Here is a 17,732-nt window from a genome sequence, read left to right as displayed (position 1 = left end):
AACAGAAACTGAAGCAGAGCCTGGAACCAGGGTTGACAGGCATTTGTGCTCGATCAAATTGTTGTCAATTAATTTTCTGTAATTGATTAATGAACTAAATGTTTCAGCAGTGTCAGCACCCGAAGAATGGATGCTTCCACTTGATGTGCCGTCAGGATCTTTGCTCGAGTTCAGCAGGGTAAAATGACTGTGTCAAAGGAGTCTGGCTTTGAAGAGAGCATAGATGTGGTCATTTGGAGGGTGAAGTATTCCTTTAAAAACCATTAAATTATCCCCTTTAGGTGTAAACTGTGCACAACAAACAGAACACACACACACACACACACACACACACACACACACACACAGAGCAGGATAATGCGTAGATGGCAGATGGTTGTTTTTGTTTGAATGAATTTACTTCCAGCTTTTAAATCAGAACGTAGTTGAGAGCGGACAGAGTGGATAGAATGCAACAACCGATATTCAACCAAATCCTTCCTTCAAAGACACATTTAGCTACCATCACATTGGCCTACCATTCACTTTCTGCACATTCTTATCTAGGTAAGATTTGCATATTGCCAGAGCAACCCCCCTTCATTTTTTTTTCACATTGCTACCATTATCAAATTCAACATCTCTTATGCAGAAAGGGGAACCTTCATGGAAACAAACCACTATAATAAATGTACCACCGTTTGTATTATTTTTTTTTTTTCTCAAACCAAATAAAAAAACTAATTCATAGAGATGGGGGTGGGGGGTTCATGCATACTTGGGAGGTTCACAAAGCATAGGATGGCTAATAGATAGTACTACATTGTTTTATATCTAGGTAAAACCAGGTGGCACATTTACAGTTATCGGCCTGTTTTGTGAATGATCCCCAAGTTTCAATGATCTCGCACATCTGAACAGGTAAAGAGAAACGTGTTCCTCGATCACACTGGAGTTGTACAGCAGACTGTTATTGTGTGTTATTTTATTAATTGCCAAAAAATAGAATAATTGCTCATTTGCAATGTTTTTAAGTCTCGGATGTGGAGGAAAGAGGTAATTTAAGTGGCTAATTGTGGTTCAAACATTAATTCTCTAACATCTCTGGAGAGAAAAGGTTAGACACACAACACCAGTATGAACAAGGTCATAAAAAGCCTGTTTTTTTTTGTTTGTTTGTTTTTTTTTTAAATATGCCAGTTGAGGGCAGGTGAGTCTGCAGCACCATTATGCCCATATTGTGCTTGTTATTATGAAATAGTTAGGGATAAACTAAACAAAAAATAATAATAGAAAATATAAAAGGCTGACATAAATGGTGTGCAAGATTCCTTTCTCCTTCTATAATATCAATAAAATACTCATTGTCATCAACAGCATCATCATTATCACCACAGTTTTTAAATAATAAAACAGTAAAAACTTAGAAAACAAAAATATTTTCTTCTTAAGACTTGGACTGAACAGAGAACAAAGAGTTGCAACACCGGGCTGACTGAGTCTATAGGTGCACAGAGAGGACCACAATACCAAACTCAGCACGAATGTCCTTCCTCCATCCCTCAATTCATCTTTCAGCATACTTTTCATCCTCTGTTTGAGTTCGTCTGTCCTTTAAACTTTCTTAATCCTTCTGTTTCTCCTGCTCCTCTGTCTCATTAACCCCTTCTCTCTGTCTCTTTCTTCCATTTTCGCTGTCCAGCAGACTCAAATGTTGGCACAACATCTCTGCAACTTGCATCAGTGGTGTCGCGAGGTCACAGAAACATTGAGAGAACATTCCCCTGGTCCTCGTGTCTGTGCATCTGCATGTCCATCCTCCTCCAGCTCCTCCTCTTGCTCTCCTCCTACTGTTACTCACATGAGATTAGGATGTACTGATTCTGCCAATTTCTTGTCTGATGGCTGCAAGAATAAAGAATGCATTTCAGAGAGTGAAAATTTCAGAAGCAACAACTTTCAGCATCATACTTTGCTGGTCATGTATTCTGTTTGTATCAAATGTGTGGAAAAAATAGAATTACAACGGATTATCAATGATGTCACAAGTTTTTTATGTTTGAGGATTTTACTCAAGATCATAAATATTTACTGCCAGGGAGTAGTAAAAACGTACTGGAGCTCACTACTGCCAGTGTGGAAAAAAAGATCCTGTAAGTCATTGCTGTCAGAAACCTTCTTGAAACAATGACAAGCTTTCTCAAAATATTTACTTAATAACTAAAAATAATGAGATACTACTCAAGATACCATGTCATTATTTCGAGATACTAAGTCGTTATTTCGAGATACTATGTCATTATTCTGAGATACTAGGACGTTATTTCGAGATACTATGTCATTATTTCGAGATAGTAAGCCATTATTTCAAGATACTAAGTCAGTATTTTGAGATGCTGAGTCATTATTTTTTAGAAAGATTCTCATTATTTTTGGGATACTAAGTCATTATTTTGAGATGCTATGTCATTATTTTGAGACACTTAGCCACTATTTCGAGATACTAAGTCATTATTTTGTGATGCCATTACATTATTTCAAGATACTAAGTCATTATTTTGAGATGCTATGTCATTATTTTGAGAAAGACTCATTATTTTGGGATACTAAGACATTATTTCAAGATATTAAGTCATTAATTCAAATTACTAAGTCATTTTTTGAGATGCTAGTCATTATTTCAAGATAATAGTTAATTATTTGAAGATAGTAAGTCGTTATTTTGAGAAAGATTCTCATAACTTCGAAATACTAAGTCATTATTTTGGATAGTAAGTCATTATTTTTAAGAATGTTTCTCATTATTTTGAGATACTAAGTCATTTTATTGATAAAGTTTTTCATTATTTTAATATATTTAGTCAGTTATTTTGAGGGTGTTTTTCATTATTTGGATACTAAGTCGTTATTTTTAAGAAAGTTTTCCATTATTTTAAGATAGTCTTTTTTTTTTCCAATAAAGTTTCTCATTATTTTGAGATGATACGTCATTATTTATTATTTTTTTTTTAGATACCAAGTCATTATTTTTAGGAAAGTTAACATTTTTTGAGATACCAAGTCAATATTTGATAAAGTTTTTCATTATTGAGTGGAAAAGCTTAAAGATTAAACATGCTTTGTGCTCCAGGATACCAATGAACTTCACAAACACTGCACTGCTTACCATTAATGATTTCATCCTTCACTTTATGCAACTCACGTACAACTTCATCCAAAATTTCCTGTTAAAAAAAAACCTGCTTGTGAGTTCAGTAACACAGGGTGTGTAAATCATTAATCTACAAAGTACAAGACCCATAAAATCCTTTACTGTGATAAACTGCTGATGATATTGATGAAACCAACCTGTTTCATCCTGTCAAATTCTGTGTCTGATTCACTAGTGCTGCCGATGGGTCTCACTCTGCAACACAGAAGGATAAACTAATTAACATTATACACTACATATTTAAAGATTATATGCTGTTGAAAGTTTTTGTTAAACATAACCACAGTTTAGACAATTCTTGGTCATTCAATATTTAATTTCTGTTATTCCCACTAGTGCCTGCGTGCAACAAAATGAGATTCATGCTGAAATCCCTGTGGTTACTGCCTGAGGTTTGCTGTTTAATATTCAGACTGCACTCTTTAAACTCCTCCTCCTCTTATCTACAGACCTGGACACCAGTGAAGACTTTTCTGCAGAGTTGGAACGTTCCCATGGCTTCTTCACAGCATCTGGCAAAGAGGAAAAGAATAAATAACATTATAGCTGCTGCGCAGTGATGGGTCGGGTCTGGACATTTTGAGCAACAAGCAGAAGAACTGGAAGACATTTAGGAATTTAGCAACACAATCTGCCTTTTGCATCAGCTGAGGCTTAAACTCATAACCTCTGAGACTAAGGATCAATTTATATCTCACTGAGCTAATTAGTCAGTGACAATTCATGTGTAGCTTCACAAATTGACTAAGCCAGACGTGCAGGTTTAGCAGCCGTCCATGCATGGAAAAGCAGATTTCAAACCACTGTAAGAAATTCAGTTATCGAAACAAAAATCTGAAACTACACATATTGCATCTAGACAGCATGGAGATGTTGGTAATTTGTTTGTAACAATGATTGATTTGCTCCATAAGTGAAAAACTGATGTTTAAAATTTCCATTTTTACATTGACTCCAATTGTTCACATTAGAGCAAAATTCAAAATGATGTCAAAAATTCAGTTTTTGAGATAAAATTCTGAAATTTGCCACACATCATCTACCATGACTCTAGAATTTTGTCATTTTTTTCATGAACATTGAAGAATTATTTTGCAAGAATTTGCATGTATATGTTTACAGTACCGTTTACAGTCAAACATTTTGATGCACTGTAGGCTCAATTTTTGATAAATCAAAAATCGGAGAAACATAGTTTTTGTAGGACAGTCTGAAGATGCTCTGTAGCAAGTTTGGTGTCAATTGAGCAAAAATTGTGGGAGGAGATAGGTTTAAGAAGTTTTACAGTTTTTGAAAAAAAAACAGAGTGATGAACTTCATAATTTTTAATAGGTTTAAATGTACAAAAGTTGTGAAGTTGTAGCACGTATGGTTGATTTGTTATGAATTTTCAAAGTTTTGAACTTTAGACGCTTGCTGTAGCGCCACCATCAGGACTATTGGCTTGAGTTTACAGCTGAGGATATCTGGCATGAGACTGGACCTTTGTGCAAAGTTTGGTGAGTTTTCACCCATGAGAAGTATGATTTCCTTGGAAGAAGAAAGAAGAAGAAGAATACCTAGGATTACAATAGCGTCCTGGCAGCTTAGCTGCCCGGACCCTAATAACTTCAAGCAACTCTGAAACAGTGAGCTTTATTACAGAGCAGAAGATGTCTTAAAATGTGTAGTTTTATGGGACTTGGCTATACAATAATCAGGTGAGAGGGTTGTTTTGTACCTGTTGAGTTCTGCTGACCTGGCCCTCTACCACTAGAATCGTCCTGTAAGAGAGAGAAAAATGAATCATCACTGCACAATAGGAAATCTGTCACTTTTTAGAGGAATGGTTCACATTTTGGGAAATACATTTATTCTGTTTTTTGTGTTTTTATGTTTGGTGCCAAACTATTTCTTGACCGGGCACAATTTCAAAGAGTTCAGGCACCTGACGCCCCATGTTATGTTACCTCTAGAGGTCCCTGCTTCTAGTCATTATTCTAAGCTAAGCTAATGAGCTGCAGGCTCATATTCAACAGACAGATATGACAGTGGGAGCAATCTTCTTATCTAACACTAACATTTCCCTAAAATGTCAATCTCTCCAACAGACTTACTTCATCAGGTTTCTCTGAAGCTTTCCGTCTATGAGAGGAGGAAATAAGTACATGAGCAAACAGTGAGACACACATACAAATAGTTCAGGAACTGGCACAAGTAATACTCGTAAAACAGCTTATTTTCTTTTTTTGAGAAACATTTTCAGTAAGTGAGGCAGAACCAGGAAGAAAAAAATGAAAATGTTAGTTATGAAATGTGATAAACGGCTGACAGAACAGGTATTTTCTCATATTTCTCTGCATGATTAATTCAAGGGAGAGGTGACGGGTGTGTGTGTGTTTGTGTAGCTGTTGTACCTGCGAGCTAGTAAGGCATTCATCTCTTGCATCAGTCCCTCCCCACCACCTCCACTGCCTCCACTAGACCGGTTGGAGTCACTTTTGCCACTAGACCCAGGCGGACTGCTCTCATCCTGAAGAACACATTATAAAAAAAAGGGGTTGCAGTTTTTTTTGCTTTGGAAGCTTTGGGACTGAGAACACTCTTTTGTCTCTTTACCCCGTCCTAACCCATTAAACACACAAATAGCAAAGCTTCAGTAATTAACTACTGATAACGTAAAACCAGAAGGACTGGATCTACATCTCCTGAGCTTTCAGCCATGGAGGCTCACCCTATGTACTTTACGTAGTTTGGCTCCAGCCAGTGCTGCAGCCAGCCCTGAGGGTTGGTGCTGGGCCCCGGGCGGGCCCCCAGGAGGCCCTCCACCAGTAGGCAGTGGAGGGGGCATGGGTGGGGGCACGGCCATTGGGGGCGGTGGACCCGGTGGTGGTGGCGGGGCTGGAGGACCAGCCATGGGTGCTGGAACTGAAGCTGGAGGAGGCGCCACAGAAAGCATAGCTGGGTGACCTGCAGAGACAGGGGGGCCTGGGAGGGGCACAATTTGATATTGGTTAATGGCTGTATGGGCTGATTGATCTTTTTTGCCCCTTGGAAGGTTGTGTGAAGACCGTCTGAAGAGGGATATGCTACACACTCTCACTGTAGAGCACTACTGCTTACTACAAGACTTCGGACCACTGGACAGCACATGTGCATAAACTGGAGATGATTAAACTATACATAGATAGAGTGATATTGGTTGTTTGGTTGATTGTCTGATTATGTACAGATTAAATAAAGTTTTTTACATTTTCTACTTTACAGGCAGCCATTGATTTTATTTCATTTTAGTGCACTATCAAAGTTACATTAGTGACTACGTTTAAATGCACAAAATATTCCGGTATTTGCCCTTACTTCGGAAAAAGACAATATTCCTTCTAAGCCGTTAACGTGGCTAATGAAAATGACTATTCCACTAATACTTCTGTTTACATGCAGCTGTGCATACTGCGATTAATGTCTCCTAGTATGTTGTTTATCATGTCAAAAAAGTGGAATGACTGTCACTTGTGCCAGGATTTTTTCAAAGTTTTCCACCAGTGCCGGACTTGCAAACACCACTTCTTCTAACCAGAAGTGTGGGCTTTCCTTTTAGGCATGCATCTTTACCCCTTCTTCAAACTGTTAGTGAGCTGCTTCATGTACAATGCATCCATGACAACGCACAGAGCTGACGGTAAACAGGCGAGAGGCCATGTGTAGCAAACTGCAGTAAAAATCCCAGTTGAGATGCATATTCTGAATGTGTTGTGTATGTGTCCCAATAAATGCTATTAAAACCTGAATAACACCGACATATTAAACTTTCTTTATCAAACAATGCTACAGTCAGAATAAGGCCTAATTTGGATTATCCAAAAAGAATATGCTGTTTACGTGACCTGTACAAAATTCAGAATACTGTCATATTCAAAATATTGATGTAATATTACTGTGCATGTAAACATACCCATTGTCTCAGGGTAATACAGCTGCAAATGAATGCTTTTGAAAACTCCACCTTGTTGGTGCAGGCGGTGCAATCAGGAATCTCAAATATCTGAGCCAGCTTAAAGCAACAAAGTACTGAAGGCTGCACAGTATCCTTTCAAAATGTCTCTGTTTGCAACATTGCTTGTCAAAGTGGCAGCCAAGAAAAACCATTGAAACATTGTTGCAGCTTTTATAACAGTCACCGTCTGTCACTGCCCTAACCATGTGACAATAATGGGACAAAATAAAGGTGACAGAGTGTCAACTTGGATTGATTCAAGTAAGTTTTAAAGTTGCAGGATGACTTTGAGGTGCACAGTTAAGTGACTGAAAAAACTCAGGCTGCCTGGACAGTGATATATTTTTCTGTGTTTTCTTTGTATTCCAGCACAATTGGATCTGTAATGTACTAAGATTAAGGCACAGACTTGGTGTGTAACTTGAGGGTGTTCACGTACATCGGCTGAAAAGTGTCGAAATTAAAGCCCTTTATAACGCAGTCCTCTGATTTTAGGGGACAGAAAATAATTGCACAAATCAAAACAACCATAAATAAAGTATATTTCATGTTTTTTGCAGATCCATTGCTGTCACTGGCTTCCTGATGGTTATGACCCATGCAAACACATGGTATTTCCCCTGATGATGTTTTATGATTGCATGATATTTATGACATTTTAGGGACATTTTTCCTTTGGTGTGGTTTTCAGGAATTTAGACACCCGTTGAGCTGGACTGAGTTTAGCTGACTGACTTGGCTGGTGAAGAATATTCAAATACTGGCTTGTAAAAATACCTTGGTTGCTTGGCTGCATGTTTAGAGTTGTAGACTTTTTACACAGAAGACATTCTGGCACGTCACAGACAGAGAAGTACAGGTGTAATTAATACGTCTGAATTCCATTTAGCTGCTTTAGTTTCGGGTATCAGAGCCATTGTTTATGTTGTATGTAACACCTGTGCTTCTCCTGCTAAGACAAAGGCCTTTTATTTTGCTGTGCTGTGCTAACACTAAACTAAAACTAAGGACTCTGCACACCCACACAGGTGTTTTCACTTACTCTGGCTGATTAGAACTCTAGTCAGATTACAACCGAGTTGGGATATTCTGGAAATTATGGAGGCCACACAATTTTATGTGCTAATAACATTGCTAAAAGTTACAGGTGCAACAGACAGATCAAACAGAGTATATAGTACATAGACTGTATAAAATAAGTGAACGTAGTCACCGTGATGCCAAACATTGGTTTGTTATCTATAATTTTGAAGCCTTGAGTTTATAGATGCTAGAATGTAGTCAATGAATAAAACCGGTACACTGTGCAAGCATCAACACCTAAATTAGCAGCTCGCTAGCTATGAAGGGTTAGGCCATAAGAGAAGGTTTGAGTTAGGGTTACATCTTGTTACTTATAAGGTGAGTCATGTCTTCAAGCATAATGAATTAGAAAGTAGATTATTGCTCAGTTTGGCCTCATGTTTATTCACTGCAATGTCGCGTTGAAGCAGGGTTCAAATAACCATCTGTAAATAAGAAACTACAATCAGTCAAGATTACACTTCATGAATGTGTAGTGGAAGTTGTAAATACACTCAGTGCACCTGTGGTATGTGCCAATATGATTTTTCTCAGGGTAATTTGATTTGGCCATCTGTAAATAATGAAAACGCAAAAAGGCTTTTTGTTGGCACTGAAAATGTTCTGAGTTTAATGAAATAATTTATATTTTACCATTTTCTAGGACAAGGTGCAATATTTTCAATGTTTGCTTTTAAAGTAGTAGTAGGTAATTCAAAAGTAATCTAAAAGTTATTGGATAAGGTTACACTTTTTGTTTTTATAATTCACTGGATTATGTTACTCATTACAAAAATGGCCATGTAATTTGTATTCAGTAACTGACTACATTTCAAAGTATTCTGAACCAACCTTGTCTACTCCAACCTTGAGTTTGGTATTAGGCTGTGGCCATGGTGGCTTTTTGGAGCCAGAGATCACTGTATTTGGACGAGCGGGTGGAGCTACCATTAGATTAGCACATGGGTAAAGACCCATATAGTCTAGACCCATACCAGCCCGATGAGGCTAGGTACTGTTAGCATAGCAAATACTAATTCATCAGCTAGCGCTAGCTTGGGTTGGCAAGGTATGTTGCTGCCGAATTCGTTCCAGGAACCTGCACATTTGCAAAGATGGCTGGGGTTAGAATGATTAGGGTGAGGACAGGCCATTGGTCAGGGGATAGGCAATAAACAGATCTGGTTTCAGGTACGAATCAGCTGGTGCACTGTAATTCACGTTATCTGTCATATTAATTGGGATGCTAATTTTGACTAGCGAAAAACAGGCTTTAAACAAACACGTTACTTACTGGAAAAAAGAACAGCCGACATCTTATAGAGTCTTTTAGTATAACCAAATACTGAACAAGACATTTTTAGGTGACTAAAATGTTACAGTGAGCTGAAACAGACTGTGAAGGTTCCAGCTATGTTTAAAGCTATTAAAATGTACACAGTGTCATGGATACGCATTGCTAAGCTTTTGCACCAAGATATTGATTTTAGCGACTTGTCATAGACATGCCTTAAAGCATACCCTGCTTTATTGTCTATTTTAGTCTAAATGTGACCATAATTTACAAAATGAACGTCATGCTGCACTGAAGAAGACCTGAAACTAGTGATTGAGACCATAAACTCATTAGGAAAATGTTTACTGAGGTGATAAATCAAGTGAGAAGTAGGGTCATTTTTGCGTAGACTTGTATACAATTGAACTTCTTTTTGCAACCAGTGGAGTCGCCCCCTGCTGGCCATTAGAAAGAACGCAGGTTTAAGGCAATTTAACATTGGCTGCACTTTTCAAAGGCGGCGTCCACTTCTTTTATACAGTCTATGAGTACGATGTGTAAATACTTTGTTTAATAAATATTGTTTCATCCTGGGAACAGATCTGATCAGACGACATCAGTGAAAACACCTGTGTGGAGGCGGACTGTGGGTGTGTAGGGGCTTCAAGTGCTGATGTATTGTGTGCATGTGACACGTGCATTTTTCATGCTCTCATGTAGCATTGTGGGTGAGGTGCACACACTACAGTGAGAATACACTCCCTTACACATGACCCACCCCCCACACACACAGTCACACACACACACTGTACACAAGTAACATCCCACTGCTGAGAGACTACCTCCTCTTCTCTCCTCCTCATACTTACTGCTGCTGACCGTGGGGGTCTGCTGGGGGACGGGGGAGGGGGTCTTCTTGGGCGAGCCCCCGTCAGACACGGCAGTGTAAGAGGGGGGTGAGGAGGAGGAGGAGGAGGAGGAAGTGGTGGTGGGGGGCTGGGCCTGCTGGTGGTACACCTGCTGCTGTTGTTGATGTTGTTGTTGCAGATGCAGTTGCTGCTGAGGGTGGAAGGTGGATGGGTACTGGGGCTGGTGGTTGGGGGCGGGGCCTGGGGCTGTCTGACCTATCAGAGGAGGCAGGGGGATGGCCTCGCAGTACTGCGGGGTGAGTGGCAGATGCTGAGAATGAGGAGAGTAGGAGCCATCTGGCTGGCCGTTGGAGTGAGGGTGGGGCTGGTGCTGGGGGTACTGGTGATGGCCCGTCACGGCGTTTGGGTCAAGAGGTGGGGGCTTCATCCTAGTGCTCAGGGGTGGGAGGGGGTGAGCCAATGGGAGGCTGGGCTGTTGGGGCATACCCTGCTTCACAGGCATGGCCATCATAACTGGAGGGGAGGCGGAGGGGGGTAACTGGGCGTACATTTGCTGCAAGTGGGAGGCAGACCAGGTGCCGTGTTTAGGGGGGAGCATGATGTCTTGTTGCTGCTGTTGTTGTTGAAGGTGTAGGTGGCGGGCTGCTGTGGGAGGAGACAGGGGGATCTGACGGACCTGTCGGCCCTGGGTGGTCACTCCTGCCTGGACTGGGGAAAAGGCGGAGGCGAGTGAGGTGGACAGCTGGGAGGAGAGCTGGGCCCTGTCCCTAGCAGCCCCCACCTCTTTCTCCTGACAGGGAGAGGAGGAGGCAGAGGAGGAAGGAGGAGAGGAGGAGGCCACGCGGACGTAGGAGGGTGGCAGTGTGCTAGCTCTGTACTGTCTGTACTCGGGAGGAGTGTCTGGGTGGGTGGGAGGGGTGGACACTTTATATTGGAGAGTGGAAACGACTGTGACGGGCAGAGAGAGAAAGACAGAGAGAGGAGAGACAGGAAGAGGAGATGCAGACGAAGAGGAGGACGAAGGAGGGCAACAAACAAAGGAAAACAGAAAAGAGAAAAACGTGAGAAGAATGAAAAGCAACCAACTGAGCAACCAAGCAAGTAAAGATGAGAAAATCAGGAGCAATCCAAAAAACGGAAGCCAATAGCAAATAAGAAAGAATCAAAATATCATAAAAAGAACAAGCAGCAGAATGCAACATGACTGAGCCATGGTCAGAAAGCATATGGCATTTCCCCCCCCAACAGTAGCTGGAAGAAAGAGATGGCAGTAGAGCATGTTGCAGGGACAGGGGGGTAACTGATATCGCCACTGACAGCAGGGACAAAGGAGGATGTTTAAGTCTGAGTGTGTCTTTAAGGGGCAGACTTGAACATTTATATGTGTGCATGGATAAAAAGCATAAGGGCATACAGACTGGGGAGCAGTGGTTGAAACTAAGGCAGGAAACACCAACACAAACCACACTGGGAAAGCCTGTTTACCTTTGGGAACCTATTGTATCAGGGGCTGGAATCTCTGGTATTTGGTCAAGATAAAATCACCTGTTTGCTTTGGGAAAGTAAAGTGTGCTCTGACTGACCAAACACTGATAACATCCCTCATTAAAAAAAAAACAAAAAAACACAAAGCAGAGCAAATATCAATTTGCTCCTCAGTGGGGTTATTTGTCGACAGCTAGTGCGCAGCGAGGTCTTTCTGTTGACAGGGTTTCTTGTTTTTAAAAAAGGCTTGTGCAGCTAGGAGAACACAATATGCAGTCTTCGATTCATTTCAGTCTCCAGAGCAGCCTGTGCGTGAGGGAGAGTGTATAGCTGGGCGTGGGTGTGTTTGTTTAAGCCTCACCTGATCCTGACGTCCGTCGCTCCCTCTCCTTGTGCGCCTGCATCTGATGTTGCTCCATCATCCTGTGAAGTGGAAGCATGTCACTCCTCTTTAAGGTGTCTTTTCTAATCACTGTGTGTCAATAAATCCAGTCTGGTGTGTAGTCACAGTCTTTAAATTCAGATCTGGAGAGGATCATGGTGCCACAGGATTATAAGTAGCAGCAGCAAAGAGGATTAAGATGCTCGGTTTAGTATTTCCACCTGATATGTCTCGTTTAATATGCTCAGAACTTTCATATTATACATATTAACGTTTACTTCTCTGTGCAAAGACATACCTCCTCTGTGCCTCGCTTTCCTCTGAGGAGGGCCCATTTTGGCGCTGGACGACTGGACCTGAAAGACACAATGACAGAAAAACAAACATTAAAAAACCCTCAAACAGCAGTCAATTAATCATCAATCCAACTCAACTGTATCTATATAGAACCTTTTATACAAACACACGGCCCAAAGTGCGTCACACAGCAAAATCGCAACAACACAGATAAAAAAATAAAGAATAAAACAGGCAACAATAAGATAAGTTTTGCAAAACTAAAATATTACAACAATAAAAGATTAAAAATCAATAAATAAGAGTTTATAGAATAAAATAAAATAAACACAGGGAATAAATAAAGTGAAAAACCAATGATTAAAACTAAGGTTGTAACATTACGCCCAATTAAAAGCCTGATTTAAAAGCTAGGTCTTTAATTTCTTTGAAAATACAGAGAAACCTTCTCATTGTGATATCTAGAGGCAGTGAAGTCCACAGTTTAGGGGCATAAAAACAGAAGGCACTCTCATTGGTACTTTTATGGGACACATGAGGAACATTTACAAGTAAAGCTGAGTGGAGGACCTTAGTGATCTGGCTGGAACATAAAATGAAATCAGCCATCATCTGTACTATGCTTTTCTTGCCTTTATTAGATAGGTTAGCTAGAGATGGACAGGAAAGGGAGGAAAGGGGCAGGCGTGAAACAGAAAAGGGCCCCGGGTCGGATTCAAACCTGAGCCGCTACTCAGCTTTTAGTACACTGAGCACTCGCTCGACCACGCAAGCTACCAGGGCACCCCCTCATCTGTGCTCCTAGACACATCTTATCAACAGCTCTCCTTTTATGTGTAATTCTCTTCACTTTTTAATAATTCTAATGCTGAAACAGTTTGTCGATCGACAGAAGATTTATACATTTAGATAATCATTCATCTTTAGATCATTTTTCAAAGGTATACCCAGCCCCAGATTCATTCTTGCTGGAACAACCTTCGTCTGCCTGCTGTTTCACCTCACTATATTTGCATTTTGCTCTGCGCTGTGTCCATGATTTTCATAGCTTTCGCTTGGATGCATCCTGCTTACAGTCTGGCACCTGGTCGCTACCTTTTTATAAACTCCTGACCTCACCTGCATGCTGTACACAGGAACAGCAGAATAAGAAGAAAATACAGGCAGACAGCAGAGTCCCTGCAGATAAACACACCACCACTAGTGAGGTATTACTTTTGTAGAGGTATTACTTTTGTATGAGTCTATAAACTGAATTTAGACAAATCCTGCATGGTGAAGACCCACCTTTAAGCCAAAAAGCCAAATGTCTGTCGTTCAAGCTTCCCATGTCTGAGCATTTTCTGCTTTGTCTCTGTTTTTTTTTAATCAGTGTAAACTGCATGTTTGTTGGGCAACATAAGCAATCTTGATCTCTGTGGAGATATACTGACCTCTTTCACAATGTTCTGGTGTTTTATAGACTAATGATTGATTAATTAACTGATAAATCATAAAAATGGGAATTCCACATGCTAAACGCTTCCCCCTTTCAAAACTGAATATAGGCGTTTACTGCAGTAGACACCATTAGAAGCGATACAGCCAGTACAGACAGTATATGAGCGTCCTACAGAGAGAAACACAACTCTGTGACATAAATATCATGCTGATCTGTGACGGACGGCTCATTAATGCTATAAATTGATGCCCGCCGACTCCTGATATCCGTCACACCTCACCCGTCATTCTCTTTAAACTTCCTCCCCTCCTTATCTCATTTCTTCTCGTTTTCTGTCTAAACTTGTTGTTTCACTTCATGTTTGTATTTGCTCTTTCCCCTTCCCCCCATGCTTCTTCCTTTTTCCTTGTTCCTGGTCTTTCTCTTCTATCCTCTGTCTATGTTATGCAACTTTCGTTTGTTACATACAGTAGCTCAGCATGACAGCGCATCGGTAGCTTTGCTTTCTATTCCTTTAAATGTGTAGTCGTGCTGTGGAGTCACAGCAGATAAAAAACATATGTGCAACATGTGTGTAACATCTTTCAGCCTTTGTGTAATATGTGTGAGATCACTGGGGAGTAATTATGAGATACATTTCCATCTGTAGACAAGCCCTCAAAATTATAATAATAATCTTATATAGAATAGTGGCAGGAGCGAGAGCAGGACGAGGAGCTGTGTTTACTGCTTGAACCGACAGCAGCAGGCCTCATGTGAGGTGCTGTGACTTTACCCAGGAGAGCCAGCAAGCTGTTTATAATGTAATTTGCTCAACGTGTTGTCAGCCACAGGAATTTTAACAGTAAACCACAGCAGGGAAGAATACTACAAGAGCAGAATAAACAGATATATTACAGGGACACAAAATGCAAATATGAAATCAAAACACTTATGACAATGTCAGAGGGAGTAAAAACACACGGGACTAGTCAGCAATAAAATCCTATCAACAAAAGATAAGCTCTGTTGTCTTGACAGTATGTCAACATTGTTTGGAGAAGTCAACAAGTTATCAGCTGCGTGATCTTCTCAGTTTAGCACATTGCTTGTTGACCAGCTACAGACACTCCTCGGCCCCCCCGCTGAGTGACGGAGTTAGAGCCTCATTCTGGGGCGGCTATTAACAGGGCGCATCAGGGAGAGCACTTATCACATATCACCAGAATACCAGTCATTAAACTTCAACGCCTGCCGTGACACCAAGAACACCCACGGGTGATATTTCCGTTCGCTGTGTCTGGAGCACGGGGGTGGTGGGTGGAGGGACTGGGGCAGTCAATATAAGGCAGAGCTGTGGCTTCAAACAGTTTGGAAGCACAATGTGGATCACAGCGAGGACTGAAGAGAATTCTTAGGCCCCTTTTAGTACCAAATGTAATGTACGCTTTTTATTTGACTCTTAGTTTTGGATTCAAGTGCTCTTAAGACCAAAAGGTGGACCACATCTCTCCAGTTTTGAGGTCTTCACGCTGGCTTCCTGTCTGTCAGATAACCGGCTTCAAAATAGTTATTAAAAAACTGAAATTTTTACAGCTCAAAAACATTTCTGACCCTCTGCTACAGCGTGAACCATCCACACCTCTCAGGTCTTCAGGGACAGGTGTGCCTTGTGTCCCCAGAGTCTGGACTAAACATAGAGAGGTTTTTTTATGCACCACATATCTGGAACAAACTCCCAAAACACTAAACTAAACTTGCCTTTCAGATAGAACACTACAAGAGCTTTTTATTCATGCGTTATGAGGGTTTCTGGCTAAAATGCGACTCTTTCTGCTGCAGACTCTTTAACTTATTATCTTTACTATCAAATCTAAATCAGATCAGTCAACCACTATTCATTTGACGGCACCTTTCATGCAGGTTAGTCCAATTAAAAGTGCTTTACAGGCAGCTGACAAGCTAATAGCAAGACAAATATATATATATATATATATATATATACATATATATACACACACACAGGAAAAATAAATGCAACATTTTTCTTTCCTGTCGAGACAAATGTGTGACTGTGGGCTATAAATTAAAATTGACTTTTGCTTCAACCCTTCTGTCCTCAGGCAGCAACAGACTAAAATACTAAATGCAGGTATCACCTGCTGATAACAGCATGCTTCAGTTTATTCTGCCACAGCTGACCTGGTTAGTGGATTTCTTTTGTTGTGCTACCGTAACGAGGAGCATGGAAAAAAAAAGTGACGCCTGGATGATGTCTTGTTTCCCTCGCTCTCTGACACTCCCCTCATCTCTGCTTGTTAGCGCATGGTAATTATGTGCTCTGCTGACAAAACTGCACCTTAAAATTAGCAAATATTGTGACGGTTGAAAACACTCCTTCTCGGACACTGAAATAATAACTATATCCTTTGATCGGTCTTAATTAAGCATTTTAGAACAGCAACCCAGATCTTGAATAAGCTTTCAGATCACAATGAACGCCATGCTAAGAGTCGGTTGACAGCAAAGCTCTCTGACACCTTGCGGGCTTTGTAAATACAGGCCGTTTGTTTAAGTATCAGCATGACTCCTTTTCTTCTATTTGTTTGCACCAGCAGCAATGTTTGTTGCAGAAACATAAACCTCCAATTAATGATATAAGGATATAAAGATACAGATATGAACGCAGCGAAAACATCATGTCCTGCACACTCCTGCCATCCACCTGTCAACAACTACAGTATGTTTTAAGGTGACACTTCAGGGAGTCAGTCTCGAAACAGAGTTAACACCTCATAACCTTTGTGTAGACGTTAATGAGGTCGATGCTGTGAGGGAGACAATTATCACCCCGTGCTGGGTCGTCTTGAGTGTGTATCCATGCGTATGTGTGCTTCCGCTACCGACGTGGTGAATGGTACATGGTGCAGGCTGTTGCCATGGTGAGGGAAGAACAGGAAGCTCACGGGAAGAGGGGGCCTGATCAGACTTGTAGGCATTTTATGGAAGCTCAGGAGACCAGTGTGTGTGTGTGTGTGTGTGTGTGTGTGTGTCTTAATGTGATCAAAGGAAAATCAATTATTTCTCCCTCTTGTACTGCGCTGTTCTGTCTTTAAACATTCAGAAGGCCGTAGCATTAAAACATGATGGATGATGAACAACAGGCTTCTTAGACGCAGCACGAATGAGACAAAGACAGACAGATGGACACGTGGACACTCTGCCACCTTCACTGAAAGGAGCAGTGTATGACAGTCAGAGCATATCTATGGTTTAGAGCCTGATTCATGTTGTTCTCAACATGGAGGTGGCAGCTAATGTGGCTAACTCCATAAGCAGCGCTAACAACAGCAACAGAGCTAACATTGTTAACCTGGGGGGGAACTGCATGATGGGCACTAAGCTTCCATGACAACATTATCAGTGGTAACCATGGTACGAGCGCAGTGCAGAGCGGCAGCAATTAGCTAGCCATAAACTCACACGCACAAACATGCACGTGCCGCTGAACAGTCTACCACAGCAACCAACAGAGAAGCTCAGATTACAACACAAACAAAGGCAGTATGACATCACTCTGTCCTCAGAAAGCCATTACTCAACTGTATCTTTACATAGCAAACAGTGGGTTGCTACATAACTGTCCTTAATGTCATTATAGAACCTTTAAAATTGACGTGTTTGTACTCTCTGAATATGAATGTTCTCTGGATGTCTGATAGTATCTATCTGATAATCACTCATAATAAGGCTGCTGGTGTAGTTAAGCACAACC

The 17,732-nt window shown here is 40.9% G+C and overlaps 1 protein-coding gene across 4 annotated transcripts in view; it reads right to left on the bottom strand.

Moving 5' to 3' along the window:
* Window positions 1-595: 595 nt before the first annotated feature.
* Window positions 596-17,732, bottom strand: part of evla (Enah/Vasp-like a) — a 62,507-nt gene continuing 45,370 nt past the window's right edge. For 3 of the 4 annotated variants that reach the window (XM_049595740.1, XM_049595739.1, XM_049595741.1), the window contains 11 exons: window positions 12,539-12,596; window positions 12,220-12,281; window positions 10,374-11,321; window positions 5,904-6,157; window positions 5,587-5,702; window positions 5,287-5,314; window positions 4,911-4,953; window positions 3,642-3,702; window positions 3,328-3,385; window positions 3,146-3,203; window positions 596-1,884 (listed from right to left, as the gene is read on the bottom strand). In XM_049595740.1, coding sequence (XP_049451697.1) covers window positions 1,847-1,884; window positions 3,146-3,203; window positions 3,328-3,385; window positions 3,642-3,702; window positions 4,911-4,953; window positions 5,287-5,314; window positions 5,587-5,702; window positions 5,904-6,157; window positions 10,374-11,321; window positions 12,220-12,281; window positions 12,539-12,596 — 1,724 coding nt within the window. In that variant the 3' untranslated portion in view covers window positions 596-1,846. The remainder of the gene's footprint in view (window positions 1,885-3,145; window positions 3,204-3,327; window positions 3,386-3,641; window positions 3,703-4,910; window positions 4,954-5,286; window positions 5,315-5,586; window positions 5,703-5,903; window positions 6,158-10,373; window positions 11,322-12,219; window positions 12,282-12,538; window positions 12,597-17,732) is intronic. The other variant, XM_049595742.1, reaches the window with a different exon arrangement.

Source organism: Epinephelus fuscoguttatus, linkage group LG14 (genome assembly GCF_011397635.1).
Source record: "Epinephelus fuscoguttatus linkage group LG14, E.fuscoguttatus.final_Chr_v1".
Classification (NCBI taxonomy): Eukaryota; Metazoa; Chordata; class Actinopteri; order Perciformes; family Serranidae; genus Epinephelus; species Epinephelus fuscoguttatus.
Note: the sequence above shows the minus strand (reverse complement) of the source record. Positions and strands in the feature narration are given on the sequence as shown.